We start from the raw sequence: 18,517 nt of genomic DNA on the forward strand, positions 1-18,517 counted from the left end.
GTTTGTATATCAACAATCTGTGCACTTGCATGGATTGTATGGCAGAAATAGATATTATGAATATTACTGTAATGTCATATACAAATATTAAGCACAAAGCAAGGTGGGTCATATAATCTCAACAAACTATGCCTAATTTAAGTAAATGTGACGCAATTACTCCCTTGGTTACTTAAGTGACATCTTTTTCTTTGTATTACTAGTAGTATGTATGTTATTTATATGTCAAACATACATAAACATTCAATGTGAATGAGTTTCATGCAACGAAAATTACAAATATAAATAAAAGACTAACATATCTACCTTTATTAGTAAAGCTTTACAAGTATTTATAATTAATTTTGTGTAAAAATATTGATCAGAGAGGATGCTGATTGAAATATTTTCAAAGTTAAAATTACTTTAGCTGTTCTTTTAAACCAGGGGTAAAATAAAGCATAAACCAGAGGATTCAGACCAGAGTTAGCATACACAAGTAATAACAAAACATTTATGATTGTGGTAGCGTTTACAGTTAGAGAACAGATATAGTATGGAATATAGCAAAACAGATAAACAGACACAATGATCCCTAAAGTCAGAGCAGCTTTACTTTCAGATTTCCTCTTCACTGAACCCTCCGTTACACATTTACCACCCTTCATCAGAGAGTTTATAACCTTCACTTGCTGATGAACGACATAGAAAATCCTCAAATATAAAGTGATGATCAGAACACAAGGAAAAATAAAAGAAATTATCAGATCAGTGACTGACCAACTAAAACTTATCATGACTGAACACTGTCCATAACACACATCTGTTCTGTGTGAAGAGTCAAAATATCCATTATTAAATACATAGGCAGTGATATAAGCTGAGAGGCAAAGCCAGCTCAGACAGATACTCATAAGTGTTTTAGTGATGGTTATTTTCTGTGGGTACTGTAGAGGGTGACACACAGCAACATATCGGTCAAGAGCAATTAAAACAAAATTACTAAAAGATGCTGACACCAGAAGTGAAATAAATAATATATGGAGGCCACAGAAAGTGTCTCCAAAGTACCAACACGTCTCAATCAGTCTGATGGCCTCTACAGGCATGATGAGTCCAATAAACAGATCATTTACAGTCAGAGAGAGAATAATCATGTTGGTTGGAGTGTGAAGCTTCTTGAAGTGAGAGATGGAGATGATCACCAGCAGGTTCAGAAACACAGTCCATGCTGACAGCAATGACACAAACACATAGATGATGTGATATCCATTTCTGGAGTGTTTCTTCTTCACACATGATGAGTTGATGTTAGGAAAGCAGTATTGAGTCTCCTGATCCTCTGTCACGTAGGCCATGAGTGAGTCTCCTCCTGTTAGGAGTTTGTTCTGCTCTCCTTTCTGTCCTTTCATTTATACAGTGTCTGGATCAGGCAGACCAACCCATCTACCGCCCACTCTGATGTAATGTGTAATATTTTTTCTTTTCTTTCTGCAACAATCACTTTGATAAACAATTTTTTTGTTTTTCTGGCCAGGTTAGAAATTTCTAAATCTGTTCAAAGGTGCATTTCAGCTCAAAAGTGTGTTTTTCCCATGTTGTTATTTTCACATGAATGATTGACACATGAGGAACACATGTGGCTGAGGTGCTAGAATTTTATTCACAAGACTTTTTAAATACAAAATATTTTTAGGTAATTTTAAGTAAGTTTAGGAGCTGAAGAAAAGCTACAGTAGCATGTATAGGTTATGTTGTAGTACATTAACAGCCACTTCAGACTACTAAAGGATAAGTTGTTCATTAAAAATGATTAAAAACTGTAAACTAGCATTTGGTACATACTTTCAGTATTACCTTAGCTTGAACTGACCCAATCTAATCATGTTTATATGAAATAAGCTGCTGCTCACAAGCATGTTTGAGCTACCAAAACTGTTGCTATGAGAAACTCTTGGATGAGTTTTGAAGAACGAAACAATCCTGGATCATGTCAAATAATAAACAAATCCAGCTAACTGAGTAATCCATGTACGAAAACTGAACCCTAGATTAGACGTGTGTGCCACTCATTGTAAGTTTTGTTATATGTTTAATTAGTAGAATAGTTTAGTGTGAAAACGCTAAAGACTTTTTCTTCTTTAGAGATTGTGGGTTTTCAGTTAGAGTTGTGTTTTGTTATATTATTTTCTTTGGCGCCTCTTGTGTTCCTCTTCCCCTTTATTATAACCTTTTACTCAATTTAGTTTTCTTTATTTTGTATTTACTTTATCATCATTTACTCACCTTGGAAAATAAAAACTATTATTGGTGCATAAATGGTTGTTCGTCTGCTCCACTGCCACCACCATTCTCAAAGGGGTCATGAAATTGTAAATGTTGCTGTAACCCGGGCGTTTCCATCTTAAATAACCCTAACACTAATAATTTGCATAAACTCACTTTCAAAATAAACATTCAGTAGTTTGTGCCATCCCCATCCCATAAATCATGTTCACTAAGAGATGAGTTATTTTTACTGCACCACATTTCTGTTTAATGACAATTTATTAATTTTGTGCAAAGGTTCATTTTGGACCAGTTTCATACAGACCCTGTACTGTATTCAGCTGCTATTTAAGTCCAATACTTTTTTATTGAATAGGCCTAACACAGATTTCAGTCTTTAATATAGTGTGGTCATTATTGATTACACAACATGGTCTGCCATGACTGCAGCAAACTACAATAGCACACCCTGCACTGTGCTTGGCTAATTTCATTGACCTTCGTCTTCAAATGTCATTACAGTGGTCACACCTATATTGTACTCTTATTGGAGTCAATCCATTATTATTGATTTTCAAAGGAGATGTTTGTGCATTACGCAAGCTTTAAATGGCAAGTCAAGCCTTAGACCGGCCACATATACAAGACTGAATTCAATGTCTCATTACAAAAAACTGTTACCCATGCGTCAGTGTTAATTTCATTGGCATCTTAATTTTCATGACAAATCACCAACGAAATTCTATATTAACAATTAAGTGATGAACATGACATCTAGGGCTAAACAATAATTCTATATCAATATATATCGCAGTATATTATTATTTTTTTTTTTAATAACGGTGATATGAGCTTTAAACACATTTCCGGTATTTCGCTAAAAATATGCATCCAAAATTGTATTTATGCAACCTCATAATATATTTGGGAGCATTTGTGTGACTGCATATAATGGGTGTAGTGCGACCTGTTTAGATTTTTTCAAAAAACGTTCTAAATCGCTCTTCCCTGCCACTATATTGGTTCTTAACAGCTGTCAGTCACTCAAGTCTTTCCGCTGTCAGATGACTTAGCTTTTGGTTAGGCAGGCTCGCCAGCCTTCCACAAACACAGTAAAATGAAGATCAGCTCATAACGAGACTGACCATTCAAAATGACACAAACTCAAACCTATTCTTTAAAAGAGCGATAGAAGTGAGACTTTACTTTCTTTTGTCCATTCCTTCGTGGTGTTATTTTTCTAGTTACTGATGACTGTTTTGCAGCTTTCAGCATTAAATTGAATGATTTATTATAATGGTTTGTTTGTTTTGTAGCTGAAGTATTATTTATTAAATTGATATGCATAAAAAAACTAGGGATGCACGATATATCGGTGGCCATATCGTTATCGGCCGATAAATGCTATTTTTAAGATTATCGTTATCGATCCGATGTCTAAATTAGGCCGATATCTTTAAACTGATAAATTACGTAATTGTACAGACCTGCCTGCCGCGCATGCCTGGGCGGAACATGTTCAGACTTGTTCAGTGCACTCTAATGGATTTCTCTTTACACTGTTTATTCCTTCAAAGTCCGTCCTTTCTTCATGTTGTATTGCTGTGCATTAATAACTCAGTAAGTAACCATGTTCCTTATCATTGTAGATATGTTTGATTGAGTGTCATTGTGTATTTTGCTTCAAATCGCCTCAGGGAAAAATATTACATATGTAAACCTTTCCTGCTCTGTCTCTTTGTTGTGTAGAGATAGCAGGGGAGATTCACTTATTACTCCAGGGCCGAGTAATATTAGTTTTGGAGTTAACTCCCTTCTCTTTTAGTTGCAGTCGGTGAATGAACCAGGACACATGTATCTTGGCCAAATCACCAGAGGGAACATTGTCTCATTGTGAAAAAAACGCTCCTCTTTTCTGTCTCTCCCTCTTCGCTTCACACACAGACACAAACACACACCACACTGACCTGCACACGTGACATGCTAAACAAAAATTTGTCTGGCTGTTTGTAATCTAATATGATTATTTGTTATTATCAATGCGTTGCTTGCCATGTGTTGTTGATGTAAGATTGTATTCAGTTTGATTGGAATATTCATATTGATTTTAACGAGCACGCGTGAGAGCTGTCACAGCATGCACACACACACACACACACACACACACACACACACACACACACACACACACACACACACACACACACACACACATCGATCTGACAGCCTTAAGCCTTCATAGATCAACAGGGGAGAGACTAGGTGAATCCCTGAATCATGGGCTCTCTTTCTGTCTTTATATTCTGCTCTGTGTTTGTCATAAAGTCATCTGAGCTCAACACTCAGGTTTGTATCAAAATCTGACTCAGAGGGTAAATCTGCGCCCTCACAGCGGTTTATCATAAACTTTTCATCAATCATTTTCCCCACGATTGACAGCAAGAACGAACATAGAAGCATTGATGCTACATGTGTACAAAATAATCTAAAACGCCAATTAGGATGAATTTATGACGCATTTTCTAAAATAATACATTCTGTATTCAGCTGTTCGCTTGTACGGTGTCTCTGAACTGTCAAAACACCTCTAAAAAAGGCTTTTTCGTACATGGCATATTTGTACATGTGTACATCACTGTAACATGTTTTATTCAAGAACATTTGAGCTGATTTCAGTCCTGAGCTCTTTCATTTTCATCTTATTTAAAATATATTTAACTTGCTTGTTGATTAAATCCCACTTTGTTATTTAACCTGTTATTTTTATGCAACAGTCAAGTTTCATGTTAATTTGCTGTGAAGAAACGGAAATATGGTATTGTTTGCATGCTGATTTGTGTGAAATCGTGAATATAAGTCTGTATAATCACTTTGCAATTTTAAAATTATAGTTTTTTTTTTTGCTTTGAGTATAGACTATTTAGTTCATAGGAGCAGTTCAATCTTTAATGAAGTTTGCTGTATAAAAATACAACATTTTGAAATATTTAAAATTATCGTCCTATACATATCGGCTATCGGACTCCAAGTCTGAAGATTTATCGGTTATCTGTATCGGCCAAAAAATCCATATCAGTGCATCCATAATAAAAACAATACTGCACTATAAATATTTCTTACTGTAATGTTTCATTTGTATTTGATGCACACCATACATTGATTTTTCATAAAGTTACAGACTTTTTAGGGCAGATAACTTACATTTAAAGCAGCATCTAAAGAGAAATGTACTTCATTGCAACTATTATTGTCATCTTCATCATCATTAATATTCTATAATTATTAGACATTCATTTTGCAATTATAGGTTATATATATACGGCTACAGTTTAGCTAACCCTGAACTAACTTGCACTAGGTTCACGTGCTGTCTGTGTCTGCTATCATCTTGCCAACCGCCATTTACTGTGCTCCTCTACCACAAAACAAAAACTGCTTAAGTCAGCGATGTGATTATTTCTTACATCTGTAAGGAAGTGATGATACTGTAGTGCTGTAATCTCCTCTGATCAGGGAGTAGCATACAACATAACCAATCTGCCTTGAAGTGAAGCACACTTCTATTTTTGACGTACATCTTCACTTTAGAACTCCTCAATAAGTTAACACAGCCATAAGACTATATAAAAAAACACATCGTCATTTGCCAGACATGTGTCATTACTCTACTTATTTACGCAGTGCTGTACAGCTAAGCATCTGCATTTAAGATATAGCATAGCAGATAAACTGACACAAGGATTCCCAAAGTCAGAGCAGCTTTACTCTCAGATTTCCTCTTCACTGAACCCTCCGTTACACATTTACCACCCTTCATCAGAGAGTTTATACCCTTCACTTGCTCATAAACTACATAGAAAATCTGGTAACACTTTACAATAAGGTTCATTAGTTAATGCATTTAATAACATGAACTAATCATAAACAACACTAAAAAAGCATTTATTAATCATAATTGAACATTTACTAATACATTATTAACATCCAAGTCCATGCCTGTTAACATTAGTTAATGAACCATGAGTTAACATGAACTAACAATGAACAACTGTATTTTCATTAACTAACGTTAACTAACATGAACAAATATAGTAGTAAATGTATTGTTCGTTGTTAGTTCATGTTAGTAAATGCATTAATTAACATTAACTAATGAACCTTATTATAAAGTGTGATCGAAAATCTTCAAATATAAAGTGATGATCAGAAAACAGGGAAAATATGCATGAATCTATCAGTCAAGAGATTTACAGTATGTTTGCAGAGTTTGTATATCAATAATCAGTGCACTTGCAAACACATGGATTTTGTGGCAGATAGAGATATTATGAATATTACTGTAAAGACAGAAACATTAAGCACAAAGCAAGGTGGGTCATATAATTTCCTATACAACACCTAATTCATATAAATGTTCAGCAAATTTGACATGCAATCACTTGACTGGTTAGTGAAGTTACAACTTCACTTTGTATTACCAGCAATATATATGTATGAATGAGTTTCAGGCAGCATACTGAAAAATACAAATAGAAATAAAAAATTAAAATACATTACCTACCTTTAATAGTTAAAGCTTTACTGGTTATTATAACTAATGTTGTGTAAAAAACATTTTTCAGAGAGGACGCAAAGTGAATATTTTCAGAGTTAAAATGAGTTTAGCTGTCTTTTTAAACCAGGGGTAAAATAAAGCATAAACCAGAGGATTCAGACCTGAGTTAGCATATACAAGTAATAACAAAACATTTATGGTTGTGGAGGAGATTACAGTTAGAGAACAGATGCAGTATGGAATCCAGCAAAGCATATAAACTGACACAATGATCCCTAAAGTCAGAGCAGCTTTACTCTCAGATTTCCTCTTTACCGAACTCTTCATTACACGTTTACCACCCTTCATCAGAGAGTTTATAACCTTCACTTGCTGATGAACGACATAGAAAATCCTCAAATATAAACTGATGATCAGGACACAGGGAAAAATAAAAGACACAAAAAGATCAGTGACTATCCAACTAAAACTCATCATGACTAAACACTGTCCATAACACACATCTGTTCTGTGTAAAGAGTCAAAATATCCATTATTAATGACAAAGGCAATGATATAAGCTGAGAAGCAAACCCAGTTCAGACAGATACTCATAAGTGTTTTAGTGATGGTTATTTTCAGTGGGTACTGTAAAGGGTGACACACAGCCACATAACGATCAACAGAAATTAAAACTAAATTACTAAGAGATGCTGAGACCAGAAATGAAATAAACAATATATATAGTGCACAGAAAATGTCTCCAAAATACCAACATGTCTCAGTCAGTCTGATGGCCTCTACAGGCATGACGAGTCCAATAAACAGATCATTTACAGCCAGAGAGAGAATAATCATGTTGGTTGGAGTGTGAAGCTTCTTGAAGTGAGAGATGGAGATGATCACCAGCAGGTTTAGAAACACAGTCCATGCTGACAGCAATGACACAAACAAATATGTGATATATCCATGTCTATAGCGTTTTCCTTTGACACATGATGAGTTGATGTCAGGAAAGCAGTATTGAGTCTCCTGATCCTCTGTCTCATAGGCCATGAGTGACTCTCTTCCTGTTAGGAGTTTGTTCTGCTCTCCTTTCTGTCCTTTCATTTATACAGTGTTTGGATCAGTCAGACCAACCCATTTACCGCCCACCCTGATGTCATGCATAACAATCGCTTTGACAAACAATGAGTTTTCTTCTGGCCAGGTTAGGATTTTCTGATTGTGTTTAAAGGTGCACAGCACACTTCAAATGCATCCTTTGGAGGATGCAACCTCTGAAATGAGACACAGCTAATACGTTTTTTCAAAAACTTCAAAGCGCTGAAGACTTTTCTTTTTCTTCTTAGATAGTTTAGAGATTGTGGGTTTTCAGTTTGAATTGTGTTTTGTTATATTAATATTTTTGGCGCTTCTTTTGTTCCTCTTTCCCTTTATTACAACCATTTATTCTATTTAGTTTTCTTTGTTTTGTATTTACTTCATCATCATTTACTCACCTTGTAATATAAATACTATTATTGGAGCATAAATGGTTGTTCGTCTGCTCCACTGCCTCCACCATTCTCAAAGGGGTCATGAAATGGTTAAATGTTGCTGTAACCCTACCGTTTCCATCTTAAATAACCCTAACACTAATAATTCGCATAAACTCACTTTCAAAACAAAACATTCAGCAGTTTGTGCCATCCCCATCCCATAAATCATGTTCACTAAGAGATGAGTTATTTTTACTGCATCATATATCTGGTAATTCATTAATTTATTAGTTGTGTGCACAGGTTAAACTGTGTTCATACAGATCATTTACTGAATTGAGCCATTTAAGTTATATACTTTTTTAATAGGCCTAACACAAATATCAATCTTACAGATTTTTATTACAATGTGGTCATTATTACTGATTACAACACATGGTCTGCCATGACTGCAGCAAAACTACGAAAGCTCTAACCCTGTCTGCTCTGTGTTGAAGTCTACCCTGCACAGTGCTTGACTAATCTCATTGACCTCCATCTGTAACCATTATTCAAGATAATCACACCTATATTTCACTCGTATAGGAGTAAATCCATTATTGATTTTCAAAGGAGACGTTTGTGCATTATGCAAGCTTTAAATGGCAAGTCAAGCCTTAAAACCAGCCACATATTGACCTTATTCTCCGCAGACGAGCGGGCGCTGCCATTTGAATCTTTTTGGCACGAGACTTCCGGTCTCATTCACTTCTATTCATTTTTAGACATTAAAAACTGCTCGTTTCGCTGTTTGATGTTGTAAACTGGTATTTCCTTGTTATATTATTCTACTTGGTCTGTATAGTCATGCAAACATTTGTTTGTAGAGCAAGTAGTTTGACCGTTTTTTGCCGTTTATTATTCCTTGTCATTTCTCCCATAGGCGACTGAAACGGAAGTTCTAAGACAATCGCGAAAACAGGCGCACTTCCGCATTTTAGAATAAGGTCAATACAGGACTGAATTACGTGCCTCATTAATAAAACATAATGTTACCTATGCATCAGTGTTAATTTTGTTGTTGTCATAATTTTCAAACAAGTTTCTACGGATGAAAATGTGATGTGATGATGACGACAACTTTAGTAAAAATATACTAACATAATAAGACAAGAATATGAGCGAGGAACGTTTTTTTTTGCTAAATATCCAATCAGAACTAATCTTGGTGGGTGATGCAGGACGCACACACGCAAAAAACTGTACACTTTGTGACCTATATTAGATAGCTCGTTCACTAAATCTAAGCAAAAATAAACCTCCACCATTAAAGGTAAATTATTATTATTACTTGTTTTATTATTGTCCAATGAAATATGAATATATACGTGTTTATTTTATAAACAGTTTTACGTACAAACACAATAGTGATACAAATAATGTTGTGCGAATGTGTTGGCTAATTTGTAGACATGTCTGTCAATGAATTAGGATAGAAATTCCGGCTTAGAGTAATCTTGTCTTTCTGTGCCTGTTTTGAGGCCAACTCACTTTTTTTAGTTTCATATTTGTTGGGCTTGCAAGAAAAACACACAGTCTGCTCATTGTTAAGGGGTGGTGTGCATTGTATTTAGTAAATATTACAAATAACTCCATGTTTGATCTGTCTCAGGTCCTACAGTGACATTATCAGATTGTTTCACACTCTACATTACATTAAACATAAATAAAACCAACAAATAAGTACATAAATAAAGTTATACATATAAGGTTTTACTCCCTACATATCATGACACTCTCACTTCATCATATGTTTACAAGCCTTTTTGCACTATATACTGTTCTATATCTGCACAACTCAACAATGGTAATGTTATATGTTGAGAAGCAAGCCCAGCTCAGACAGATACTCATTAATGTTTTAGTGATGGTTATTTTTTGTGGGTACAGTAAAGGGTGACACACAGCCACATATCGATCAACAGCAATTAAAACAAAAGTACTAAGTGATGCTGAAAGAATTACTGCAATATATAATAAATAGAGTGAACAGAAAGTGTCTCCAAAGAACCAACATGTCTCTGTCAGTCTGATGGCCTCTACAGGCATGATGAATCCAACAAGCAGAATAGAGCCGAGACCACCTCATTCAAGCGATCTCGGAGCGGTTGATTTGGCGCGGATCCTAGCACGATTGCTGGTTTCATATATACCAAATTAACTGTGCTAACTGGGCAAACGAGACAAAATCTGAAACAAAAGTGTAGGTGTGAAAGCACTCTTGAAGCATCTTTTTCATCATCCATATTAATATTAAAGACACCAACAATTAAACGTTTATCTGTGGCCAGAACTATTTCGGATAACAAATCAGCGAATTACTTTGCGAAGTCTGTATATACTGAAGCAAATTTAATATATTGAAGTCAGATTGCTGAGTAACACTAAACATATTACTGTATATTATGTCAATTTTGATTAGCTTTATTTTTTATTTGATGAACATCAATAAGATTATTAACTTTAAAGGGGTTTCGGAGACACTGTTCTATATGTTCTTATATCTAGGTGGCTCTATGTGCTGCAAATTATCTGAGTAAGGTAAATTGTGAAGGCTAGCAAACAGTTAAACCAATCTGTCTGCTCCCTGACCTGGGCCCAAGTTAGTCAAGTGCCAACACTAAGACTATATGCCAGATTACTGGAGGGGAGAGCTGCTCCAGCCTGGGTGGGATGAAGACCATCTCTCTATAACAGGTCAGGTCTACTCCAAAAACTCGGACAATTGTCTATAAAAACCTGTTATTTAGTGGCCACCACTTTGAGATCCAGCCATTGAGTGATGAGGATCGGCTGTGGGACTCATCACCATGATAAGTCAGCAGGAGACCAGAACATATTACACCTGACATCGTTTTTGCAAGATCACACACCTCTTTAACATTACTTCTAGTGATCTCTGACATTACAGATAGTGTACACTTATGCACCTGCAATGTCATTGCAATTTTATTTTCTTATCAGGGGAAAATTTTAACACCAAGTTTGCATCATCATAGTAAAGGCCCCTGGTCCTCTCGTCCTTCACTGTCATCAGCTCTGCTTTTTCTTCTGGAGCTCTTCTGTTGGGCTGGAAACCTGTGTGCTGCACAGGTCACTATTATTATCACTCACACCACTGACCTTATTAAAATAACACCACTGTCAGACACACAACACTCATTTCAAATTCTTAATCAACTAACTACATATATTTATCATTATATAAATTAGATATATAAGCAGGTCTTTAGAGATCATGCAGAAAATTAAACATATATTGGTTTAATATCACCATTTCAACACATTCAACATTCACTTTTTGGACACAGAATGAGCATGTGTCAAGTTTTTTTATGAGTCAGGAGGTTTTTATTTGCAGTGTTTGTATATCAACAATCTGTGCACTTGCAAACACATAGATTGTATGGCAGAAATAGATATTATGAATATTACTGTAATGTCATAGAAATATTAAGCACAAAGCAAGGTGGGTCATATAATCTCAGCAAACTATGCCTAATTTAAGTAGATGTGACGCAATTACTATGTTGGTTACTTAAGTGCCATCTTTTTCTTTGTATTACTAGTAGTATGTATGTTATTTATATGTCAAACATACATAAACACACACACACACACACACACACACACACACACACATATATATATATATGTGTGTGTGTGTGTGTGTGTGTGTGAATGAGCTTCATGCTACGCAATGAAAATTACAAATAGATTTCACAACTAACATATCTACCTTTATTAGTAAAGCTTTACAAGTAATTATAATTAATGTTGTGTAAAAATATTGATCAGAGAGGATGCTGATTGAAATATTTTCAGAGTTAAAATTAATTTAGCTGTTCTCTTAAACCAGGGGTAAAATAAAGCATAAACCAGAGGATTCAGACCAGAGTTAGCATACAAGAGCAATAACAAAACATTTATGGTTGTAGAAGAGGTTACAGTTAGAACATACAAATAGTATGGAATGTAGCAAAACATGTAAACTGTCACAATGATTCCTAGAGTCAGAGCAGCTTTACTTTCAGATTTCTTCTTCACTAAACCCTCTGTTACACATTTACCACCCTTCATTAGAGAGTTTATAACCTTCACTTGCTGATGAACGACATAGAAAATCCTCAAATATAAAGTGATGATTATCAAACAAGGAAAAATAAAAGACATGAACAGATCAGTGACTGTCCAACTTAAATTCATCATGACTGAACACTGTCCATAACACACATCTGTTCTGTGTGAATAGTCAAAATATCCATTATAAATTACAAAGGCAGTGATATAAGCTGAGAGGCAAACCCAGCTCAGACAGATACTCATAAGTGTTTTAGTGATTGTTATTTTCTGTGGGTACTGTAAAGGGTGACACACAGCCACATAACGATCAACAGCAATTAAAACTAAATTACTAAGAGATGCTGAGACCAGAAATGAAACAAATAATACATGTATTGCACAGAAAGTGTCCCCAAAATACCAGCATGTCTCAATCAGTCTGATGGCCTCTACAGGCATAACTAGTCCAATAAACAAATCGTTTACAGCCAGAGAGAGAATAATCATGTTGGTTGGAGTGTGAAGCTTCTTGAAGTGAGAGATGGAGATGATCACCAGCAGGTTCAGACACACAGTCCATGCTGACAGCAGTGACACAAACAAATATATGATGATATATCCATGACTGAAGCGTTTTCCTTTGACACATGATGAGTTGATGTCAGGAAAACAGTATTGAGTATCCTGATCCTCTGTCTCGTAGGCCATGAGTGAGTCTCTGTCTGTTAGGAGTTTGTTCTGCTCTCCTTTCTGTCCTGTCATTTATACAGTGTCTGGATCAGGCAGACCAACCCATTTACCGCCCACTCTGATGTAATGTGTAAATTTTTTTTTGTCTATGGAACAATCACTTTTTTTTTTTTTTTTTGCTGGCCAAGTTAGGATTTTCCGATTGTGTTTAAAGGTGCATTTCAGCTCAAAAGTGTGTTTTTCCCATGTTGTTATTTTCACATGAATAAACTACACATGTGGAACTCAGCTGAGGTGCTAGAATTTTAAAAGTATTTTTAAAGTAGGTTTAGGAGCTGAAGAAAAGCTACAGTTGCATGTATAGGTTATGTTGTACATTAACAGCCCCTTCAGACTACTAAAGGATAAGTTATTCATTTAAAATGGTAAAACTGACAACTAGCTCATTCTGCATATTGTATAAATGTGTGTATTGTAGCTTATTTACTACATGTATGTAATAGAATCATATATTAAAACATAACAGACAAGTTTCCATGACAAATTTATGCTGTCAGTTTTTTCTAGAGCAGCTTTTACAATCACATGGCTATTTTTCTATGAATTACTAGATTAATCGCATAATAATACATTTTTTTTTAAAACTTTATTCCTACGTTACGGCCAAGTGTTTGTGCCTGTTTTGTTCTCTCTCTCTCTCTCTCTCTCTTTAGTTGTCATTACTTAGGCCCGTCCAGTTTCAGCTTCCCATTGGTTGAGCTAGATGTCAATCATCGTTACTACTTCAATGACATCATCAATGCCCAATCAGATGCGGAATTCCTTATTTAAAAGGATGCAGGCAAGGAGGAACACAAGACTGCTTTTGCCTGCTCACTGTTGTGTGTTTTGCTGGGTTGTTTGACAGTTTCTTTTAATGTGTGTTCTGTTATCATTTGTGCTGGAATCCACCATAAAATACTTTTTCTAAACATGTTTTTCTTTCTGATTCACAGCATCAATGGGATTTTGAAGACAGGGTATGAATTGGTAGATCCTGGATCTGTTAATTGTGATTTTTAATCTCAGGCTAATTTGGTTCTTCAAACAAGTTTACGAATCAAATTGAAGTGTCTGGATAAACTGATCTGAGATCGCTGCGTGTGTTGTGAAGGACAGATCTATCGATCCACGAAATCATGATCAGCTATGCTCCAATTGGCTGACAGCACAGCAGAGTAATGACATCATCTGATTAATATTCAATTATCTATGTGAAATTCATAGTAAACAGTTTGTGTAATATTATATGCAATAACTTAACATATTTGTTGTGGGCTGTCCATTATCTTACAGAAACTGAACTAAAGCTTATCTTCAAATAGTACGCAGTTGTATCTAAAAAAAAAACATTAATAAATGTATGTTTTATATATATATATATATATATATATATATATATATATATATATATATATATATATATATATATATATATATATATATATGATCATATGTATATAAAAATCAATATTATTAATTATTTAATATAAAATTTTAATAATTATTATAAACTATGAATGTATTTAAACCTTTCTTAACTATTTTACTTTTTTCCCCAAGTGTATAAAACTTATAGTTTACTATAAATGTAATGCCAGCATTTGGTACATACTTTCAGTATTACCTTTGCTTGAACTGACCCGATCTAATCCTGTTTATATGAAATAAGCTGCTGCTCTCAAGCATGTTTGAGCTACCAAACTGTTGCTATGACAACAAGTCTTGGATGTGTTTTGAAGAACGAAACAATCCTGGATCATGTCAAATCATCAAAAACCAAAACCAGCTGAGTAATCCACGTATGAAGAGAAAACTCTAGATTAGACAAGTGTGCCACTCATTGTAAGTTTTGCTGTATGTTTAATTTGTAGAATAGTTTAGACAGGGTGTAAAAACGCAGAAGACTTTTTTTTTTCTTTAGAGATTGTGGCTTTCAGTTGTGTTTTGTTGTATTATTTTATTTGGCGCCGCTTTTGTTCCTCTTCCCCTTTATTATAACCTTTTATTTAATTTAGTTTTCTGTATTTTGTATTTACTTTGTCATCATTTACTCACCTTGTAAAATAAAAACTGTTATTGGGGCATAAGTGGTTGTTCGTCTGCTCCACTGCCTCCACCGTTCTCAAAGGGGTCATGAAATTGTAAATGTTGCTGTAACCCGGGCGTTTCCATCTTAAATAACGCTAACACTAATAATTCGCATAAACTCACTTTCAAAATAAACATTCAGCAGTTTGTGCCATCCCCATCTCATAAATCATGTTCACTAAGAGATGAGTTATTTTTACTGCACCACATTTCTGTTTTTTGACAATTTATTAATTTTGTGCAAAGGTTCATTTTGGACCAGTTTCATACAGACCCTGTACCGTATTCAGCTGCTATTTAAGTCCAATACTTTTTTATTGAATAGGCCTAACACAGATTTCAGTCTCTATTATAGTGTGGTCATTATTGACTACACAACATGGTCTGCCATGACTGCAGCAAACTACAATAGCACACCCTGCACTGTGCTTGGCTAATCTCATTGACCTTCGTCTTCAAATGTCATTAAAGTAATCACACCTATTGTACTTGTATCGGAGTCAATCCATTATTGATTTTTAAAGGAGATGTTTGTGCATTACGCAAGCTTTAAATGGCAAGTCAAGCCTTAGACCGGCCACATATACAAGACTGAATTCCGTGCCTCATTAGTAAAACAATATGCATCAGTGTTAATTTCATTGGCGTCTTAATTTTCATGACAAACAAGTTTCCATCGACAGAAACTTAATAAAATTAAATGATGAAGAGGACAACTATATTAAAAATATACTGACATCATGAGACAGGAATTTGAGCGAGGGACGATTTTTGCTAAATATCCAATCAGAACTAATCGTGGTAGGTGATGCATGACGCACACGCACATTTGTAAAGTAACTGATCCACCAGTAGACACTAAATGCAATTTAATTATCATCTATAACTGTGTCTGTCTGATTAAACTATAATGAGATGTCAACAGCAGAGAGAAAAAGAAGATTTATGTTTGATGTCAAGACAAAAGACCACAAACCGTAAGGGGCACATAATAAACAATAATCTAAAGCGACATCAGCATGCCAGGGAATCATCCCGAAATTCAGCAAAGGTATACTCTGATCTTTTTTTAGTTACTTGAGTGTGTGCTTTTGCTTAACTGAAACAGCATAGCCTCTCGCTGACCTTTAGAGAATTTACTCAGTCAGACTGTACATTAAAAGTTATTAAATCTGTCGGTCTTAAATTGATATGATCATGGGATTCATTTTGCTGAGGAGTTGTTTCCTCACGTTCATTTTAGCTGTGGCTACAGTTTAGCTAACCCTGAACTAACTTGCACTAGGTTCACATGCTGTCTGTGTCTGCTATCATCATGACAACAGCCATTTACAGTGCTCCTCTACCACAAAACAAAAACTGCTTAATTCAGCGACGTGATTATTTCTTACATCTGTAAGGATGTGATGATACTGTAGTGCTGTAATCTCCGCTTATCAGGGAGTAGCATACAACATAACCAATATGCCTTAAAGTGAAGCACACTTCTATTTTTGACGTACATCTTCTCTTTAGAACTCAGCCAAAGGACTGAGTGCACATATTAAAAGATAACACATTATCATTTGCCAAACACATTTCATTAGTCAACTTATTTACTCAGTGATATACAGCTGAACATCTGCATGTGGAATATAGCAAAGTCAGAGCAGCTTTACTCTCAGATTTCCTCTTCACTGAACCCTCCATTACACATTTACCACCCTTCATCAGAGAGTTTATAACCTTCACTTGCTGATGAACGACATAGAAAATCCTCAAATATGAAGTGATGATCAGAAAACAAAAAAAATATGCATGAAATGATCAGTGTTTATATATCAATAATCCATGCACTTGCAAACACATGGATTTTGTGGCAGATATTGATATTATGAATATAACTGTAATGGCATAGAAATATTAAATTACAAAGCAATGTGGGCCATACTGTATAACACCCCCCCCCCCCCATACAATAGCTAATTTAAATAAATATTTAGCAAATTTTACATGCAATTACTTGACTGGTTACCCAAGTTATATCTTTTCCTTGTATTAACAGCACTATGTATGCTATTTAAATGTCAAACATGTATATTTGAATGAACTTTATGCAACATACTAAAAATACAAATAGAAATCAAAAACTAACATATCTACTTTTATTAGTAAAGCTTTACAAGTAAGTATGATAATGTTGTGTAAAAAATGATCAGAGATGATGCTGATTGAATATTTTCAGAGTTAAAATGAGTTTAGCTGACTTTTTAAACCAGGGGTAAAATAAAGCATAAATCAGAGGATTCAGACCTGAGTTAGCATATACAAGTAATAACAAAACATTTATAGTTGTGGAGGAGATTACAGTTAGAGAACAGATATAGTAAGGAATCCAGCAAAGCAGATACACAGTCACAATGATTCCTAAAGTCAGAGCAGCTTTACTCTCAGATTTCCTCTTCACCGAACTCTTCATTACACATTTACCACCCTTCATCAGAGAGTTCATAACCTTCACTTGCTGATGAACGACATAGAAAATCCTCAAATATAAACTGATGATCAGGACACAGGGAAAAATAAAAGACACAAAAAGATCAGTGACTATCCAACTAAAACTCATCATGACTGAACACTGTCCATAACACACATCTGTTCTGTGTGAAGAGTCAAAATATCCAATATTATTTACAAAGGTAATGATATATGCTGAGTAGCAAACCCAGTTCAGACAGATACTCATTAAAGTTTTAGTGATGGTTATTTTCTGTGGATACTGTAAAGGGTGACACACAGCCACATAACGATCAACAGAAATAAAAACTAAATTACTAAGAGATGCTGAGACCAGAAGTGAAATGAATAACATATATATTGCACAGAATGTGTCTCCAAAATACCAGCATGTCTCAGTCAGTCTGATGGCCTCTAAGGGCATGATGAGTCCAATAAACAGATCATTTACAGACAGAGAGAGAATAATCATGTTGGTTGGAGTGTGAAGCTTCTTGAAGTAAAAGATGGAGATGATCACCAGCAGGTTTAGAAACACAGTCCATGCTGACAGCAATGACACAAACAAATATGTGATATATCCATGTCTGAAGCGTTTCCCTTTGACGCATGATGAGTTGATGTCAGGAAAGCAGTATTGAGTCTCCTGATCCTCTGTCTCGTAGGCCATGAGTGAGTCTCCTCCTGTTAGGAGTTTGTTCTGCTCTCCTTTCTGTCTTTTCATTTGTACAGTGTCTGCATCAGACTGGCCAACCCATTTACCGCCCACCCTGATGTCATGCATAACATTTTTTTTTCTTTCTAAAACAATCGCTTTGATAAACAATCTTTTTTTTTC

The 18,517-nt window shown here is 35.1% G+C and overlaps 4 protein-coding genes across 5 annotated transcripts; all 4 read right to left on the reverse strand.

The window, feature by feature from the left end:
• Positions 1–269: 269 nt before the first annotated feature.
• LOC141376451 (trace amine-associated receptor 13c-like) lies at positions 270–4,296 on the reverse strand. The gene has a single exon (XM_087271475.1). The coding sequence runs from the start codon at positions 1,389–1,391 to the stop codon at positions 339–341; it is 1,053 nt and encodes a 350-aa protein (XP_087127601.1). The 5' UTR covers positions 1,392–4,296; the 3' UTR covers positions 270–338.
• Positions 4,297–4,390: 94 nt separating this feature from the next.
• Positions 4,391–10,736, reverse strand: LOC141376455 (trace amine-associated receptor 13c-like). 2 transcript variants are annotated; one of them, XM_087271492.1, is made up of 3 exons: positions 6,406–10,736; positions 5,223–6,161; positions 4,391–4,625 (listed from the first exon to the last, which is right to left on the reverse strand). In XM_087271492.1, exon 1 carries the CDS (start codon positions 7,889–7,891, stop codon positions 6,866–6,868), a length of 1,026 nt encoding a protein of 341 aa, XP_087127618.1. In that variant the 5' UTR covers positions 7,892–10,736; the 3' UTR covers positions 4,391–4,625; positions 5,223–6,161; positions 6,406–6,865. The 2 variants fall into 2 exon arrangements, with proteins under 2 accessions (XP_087127618.1, XP_087127617.1); XM_087271491.1 differs by having other exon boundaries at positions 5,223–10,736.
• A 1,250-nt stretch (positions 10,737–11,986) lies between these two features.
• Positions 11,987–13,200, reverse strand: LOC147835154 (trace amine-associated receptor 13c-like). Its single transcript, XM_087271483.1, has one exon. The coding sequence runs from the start codon at positions 13,123–13,125 to the stop codon at positions 12,073–12,075; it is 1,053 nt and encodes a 350-aa protein (XP_087127609.1). The 5' UTR covers positions 13,126–13,200; the 3' UTR covers positions 11,987–12,072.
• Positions 13,201–15,020: 1,820 nt separating this feature from the next.
• Positions 15,021–18,378, reverse strand: LOC147835155 (trace amine-associated receptor 13c-like). Its single transcript, XM_087271441.1, has one exon. The coding sequence runs from the start codon at positions 18,347–18,349 to the stop codon at positions 17,378–17,380; it is 972 nt and encodes a 323-aa protein (XP_087127567.1). The 5' UTR covers positions 18,350–18,378; the 3' UTR covers positions 15,021–17,377.
• Between the last annotated feature and the right edge of the window lie 139 nt (positions 18,379–18,517).

The sequence above is a fragment of the Danio rerio genome, chromosome 10 (genome assembly GCF_052040795.2).
Source record: "Danio rerio strain M-AB ecotype USA chromosome 10, GRCz13ab, whole genome shotgun sequence".
Classification (NCBI taxonomy): Eukaryota; Metazoa; Chordata; class Actinopteri; order Cypriniformes; family Danionidae; genus Danio; species Danio rerio.

Excerpts from the sequence above, each read along its gene's own strand:
- LOC147835154 (XM_087271483.1), bottom strand. The coding sequence starts at position 13,125 with ATGACAGGACAGAAAGGAGAGCAGAACAAACTCCTAACAGACAGAGAC.
- LOC141376455 (XM_087271492.1), bottom strand. The coding sequence starts at position 7,891 with ATGAAAGGACAGAAAGGAGAGCAGAACAAACTCCTAACAGGAAGAGAG.
- LOC147835155 (XM_087271441.1), bottom strand. The coding sequence starts at position 18,349 with ATGGCCTACGAGACAGAGGATCAGGAGACTCAATACTGCTTTCCTGAC.
- LOC141376451 (XM_087271475.1), bottom strand. The coding sequence starts at position 1,391 with ATGAAAGGACAGAAAGGAGAGCAGAACAAACTCCTAACAGGAGGAGAC.